We start from the raw sequence: 4586 nt of genomic DNA on the forward strand, positions 1-4586 counted from the left end.
TCTTATGGGGAAATGTTGTTATCATGAGGAAACTGTCCACCGAGAAGGTGGAAAGGAGGGTGTGGCTTTCCAGAATGTTTCTATGAGAACATAACTTATTGTCATAGAAGTATTCAAATCATCCGTCATGAACAAAAATAGGATATTTTACTTGTTGCTAAAAATCTAAGTTGCTTAGTTTCAAAACTTATTCACTTCTACAACAACCCTCAAAACATATCTACAAGCTATGAAGATAGCAGATAGAGTAGCTCTCTCTCCAGTTTACAAATGGAAAACAAATCCAAAGAGAAGTGACCTGCAAACTGTTACTCACTTTTACAAACCAACCAGTGCCTCCCTAACCTCTTCACTGCTGCCTGCATCTCCTGGTTCCTCAGAGTGTAGATCATGGGGTTGAGCATGGGGGTCATGACCGTGTGGCTGATGGACACAGCCTTGTCCATGGAGAAGGGGGTGAAGGGCCGGGCATAGAGGTAAATGCTTGGAATGAAGACCATAGAAACCACAACAATGTGGGTGGAGCAGGTGGAAGCTGCCTTCCTCCTCGCCTGCCCTGAGTGGGACCTCAGCATCACCAGGATGACTGAGTAGGACATCAGGAGGAGAAAGAACCAGATGACATCCAACAACCCACTGTTGGAGATCATGAGGAACTCTAAGAGGGAAGTGTCAGTGCAGGCAAGTCTCAGCACTTGTGGAACATCACAGTAGAAGTTATCCAGGACGTTGGGGCCACAGAAAGGCAGTGGGAGCATGAGTGCCAGTTGGGAAATGGAATGGACGAAACCTATCACCCAGCCAGCCATTGCCAGCCCTACACAGAGCTGAGTGTTCATGATGGTGACATAGTGGAGGGGCCGGGAGATGGCAACAAGGCGGTCATAGGCCATTACTGAGAGAGAGAAGATCATGGCACCACCCAAAAAGTGGAAGAAGAAGATCTGGGCCATGCAGCCCTGGTAGGAGATAGTCTTCTCCTCTGAGAGGAAGTCCACTAACATCTTTGGGGCAGTGACTGAGGAGAAAGAGAGGTCTAAAATAGCCAGGTTTCTGAGCAGAAAATACATGGGCGTGTGGAGCCGGGAATCAGAGGTCACTGTGACCATGATGAGGAGGTTTCCCATGACAGTGGTGGTGTAGACAAACAGGAACACTAGAAACAGGAAAAGCTGGAACTCCCGAGTCTGTGAGAGCCCAAGGAAGACAAATTCTGATACCCACGTGAGGTTCCCCGGTTCCATGGTGTCTTCTCCATATACCTAAAAAAACGAACCACAGACAGATGTACGAAGTCACTTTCAGTGTCAGGGGCTCAAACTGAGTTGTCCAGGTTCAGGTCATGAACATCTTCATGTGCAGATCATAATACCAGGTGCTGATTAAATGGCCTTGTCTCTGGAGGGTTTACAAGTTGGCGCTGCAATATACATTCATGAGATATCTTAAAGCCATCTAGAACATATGCAACCTGCTTTTGAAAGATTCAGTATAACATACTGGTGGGAAGACACTTGTCTTGGAGTCCGACAGATCTGCAGTCAAATTTCATGGCTTCTATATCCTTGAGATTTGACCTTGAGTAAGTTACTTAATCTCTCTGAGTCTCAGTTTCCACATCTGTAAGTGGGAATAAAAACGTTTTCTTTATAGAATTGTCTAGGGGATTAAATAAAATAACACATAAAGTCCCTAGAACAGTGCTTGGAAATAAATGGCAATCACTTTCCTCTGTGTAGTCTCCTGCTCTAAAGACATCCTTCCTTCTTCCAGGCTCTAGTAGATTTTTCTACCAATCATTTTTCATGCAACATTTAACACACCATAATGTTAGTGAATCTCTCACATGTCTATGTTTTTCCTCCATAATTCAACCGTAAGCTCCCAGAAGGATACATATGGATCTTATAATTTATTTGTGCCCTGTAGTGCCCATCCTTGCTGATAGTCAATACACAAAAAGCATGTAGTGTTGACTGCTGGTGGGTGAATAACTATAGGGTGAGTCCCCCACCTCCACCCATGTGGGTGGCCCCTTACTGATTGAGGACAAGACATATATGGTGTGTATGCTGAGACAAGAGAGAGAAGGAGGAGAGACATTCTTTGGACTAAGAAATAGATGATGAATATAGTATGAAAGGGATTTAAAGGGCCCTTGTGAAAGGAACAAGAATTTTAGAAGATGTTACTGAATACAAGAGGAGCAGAAAAAGGAAGATGTTGAAATATGAGCAATGAAATAGACACGGGAATAAAGAAGGGAGATTAAGAGGAAGGGAGATGAAGGAATAGAGCCAGTGAAGGAAGGGGAAAGGAAGGGTGGTGGGGCCGGGGAGGGAATGGGACCAAAGAAGAGAAGGAGATGGAGGGTGAGAGAGAGAGGGGCACGGGGTTAGGAGGTAAGGGGCTTCCCCGCTCCCCCTGCCTTGTCTCAATCTCCCATCCTTTCTCACTACAATCTACTATCTATTAGAGGTCATTTAAATCTCATCCTTCTGCTTCCATGTGCTTCCACTCCAGTCCATCTTCTACATAGCTGTCAAGGAGACTGTTCTAAACTCATATCTGATTGTGTTTCTCCCTCTCTATAATCTTTTAATGACTGGCCAGTGCCCACAGCTCAAAACTCAAACTCTTAGAAGCCACCTAGTATGCTTTGTAGATCAATTCAAGGTAGAAAAACACACTCATGTATGTGCACGCAACTCCCTCTCGGCATGTCACACAAAGCTATAAAATGTAGCCTCCATCTACCATTCTAATCACCTGTCACCCAGGAGCTGATTGCTCTTCAAGGAATTCGTAGCTTCTCACATATGCCATATGCTTGGTTATTTCTGTGGCTTTGGTAATGAATTCTGTTTCCTGAAATACCTTCCACACCTTCTCAACCTAGAAGTACTCAGACATCACCTTCTCTGTGACTCCTTCCTCTATTTCTCCCATACAGAATCAATACCCCATCTCTCTGGGTTCCAGTAACATTTTATAAATGCCTCTCTTGTAGCACTTATCATTTTTTCTGTTGTTCTTCTTAACTAGATTGTAAATTCAATAACTTAGGAACCCCAGCACCTATACAAGAACTCTGAGTTAGCAGTTCCTCAAAAAGATCTTTGATAGGTTATTGTGTTAGTAGGTAACTTCGTGATCTTGTTTATGAAACTATGTGGAGAATTTGTGGTGTGTTTCCCTATCCTTTGCTCTCAAAATCCTCCCTCTAAATCATAGGGCCAATTCCCTGCTTGGTTGATAAAAGCCTGGATTCTCACATGCATCTGTTTTCAACATTCCATTTTCCCTGCATTACTTTCTGAGGCTCTCCTCACATTTAGACTTACTACCTTCAAGTCTATGTCACTTGTTTATTCTCCCCACCCTCCAACAGGTGTTTCTGGATCCCTCCTACAGCTCATCTACAGGTGAGGAAACCCTGGTCTCTCACCTCCCTCAGCCCAGAATGGAAGAGAGGCTTCAGGTCTTACATCTTCTTGGCAATCCTTTTCATCCCGCTTCGGTTTCCCAGTCACTGCCTATACCTCACGTACACTACAATGGGAGTGACTCGAGAGGAAGAGGGGATCTCTTCAGGGAGAAACTATTGGACTGGGCTCAGGACACAGAGCTGGGCTGATTACCACTGGGGACAAGGGAGCAATGGGAGTTGTTAAAAAGTTTCTAAATGTCTCAAAAACACATACACTTTGAGAAGTCTTCCTTGTGGGCCAAAAGTATCAAGGATAATGGAAATTTTAGAGATTTGCAGAATGTAGGACTCTGAGGCCAAGATCCAAAAGGACAAGAGTCTCTTCAAAAGAAACAGACTGTCTGGGAGTTTAAGAAGAACCCAGTCCTTAGACCAATGATTCTTCCGCTTTGAAGAGTCAGCTACAGAGCTTGTTAAGGGCAGATTAGTGCGCCCCAGCCCCAAACCTTCTCATTCAGTTGGTCAATGGTAGGGCCAAGAATTTGCATTTGTAAGACGTTCTCAGGTGATGCTGATGCTCCTGTTCCTGGGACCACACATTAAGAACCACTGACTGTTTACTCAGCACAACAGACTGTTCTCTCTCGTGGAATCATCAAGATAACTGGTTGGATTTCTTTCTTTCTTCTCCTCCTCCTTCTCCATCTTCTCCTTTTCCTTTTCCTTTGACTTTAAACCTAATCGATCTTTACTTAACGATGGTCACAGATGGGAAATGTTTGTGTACTACAATGGAAACTTATTACCCTGTAAACCTTGTCCTTTATTTGCCAACCAGACCCCAATGTTGATTCACCACCCATATCCAAGTCTACTCACATCATCTCTACAATGCTAGCATTCTTTACATGGAATTATTGCTACCTCTAATACAAGGGTTGGTACAAGAAACCCATATATTTTCTCATTATGAGGAATTGATCAAAACTGGAATTAACTGGCATTGTAATCTTGATGTGCTATAAAGATTGTCTAATGTCTTAGAGTGCTCCGATCTATATAGGGTTTCCAGGTTGGTCTGAATTCTTTCACCGGAAATGTTCTACTTGGCAAAATAAACTATCTGCCTCTGGTAAATAAGAACACAATGTGAAGC

General features: G+C 43.6%; 1 protein-coding gene across 1 annotated transcript; it reads right to left on the bottom strand.

The window, feature by feature from the left end:
- Window positions 1-308: 308 nt before the first annotated feature.
- Window positions 309-1244, bottom strand: LOC131416683 (olfactory receptor 4D2). Its single transcript, XM_058559341.1, has one exon. The coding sequence runs from the start codon at window positions 1242-1244 to the stop codon at window positions 309-311; it is 936 nt and encodes a 311-aa protein (XP_058415324.1).
- Window positions 1245-4586: the final 3342 nt, after the last annotated feature.

Source organism: Diceros bicornis, chromosome 18, assembly GCF_020826845.1.
Source record: "Diceros bicornis minor isolate mBicDic1 chromosome 18, mDicBic1.mat.cur, whole genome shotgun sequence".
Taxonomy (NCBI): Eukaryota; Metazoa; Chordata; class Mammalia; order Perissodactyla; family Rhinocerotidae; genus Diceros; species Diceros bicornis.

Bases quoted from the DNA above. Each gene is read 5' to 3' on its own strand.
- LOC131416683 (XM_058559341.1), bottom strand. From the start codon at position 1,244: ATGGAACCGGGGAACCTCACGTGGGTATCAGAATTTGTCTTCCTTGGG.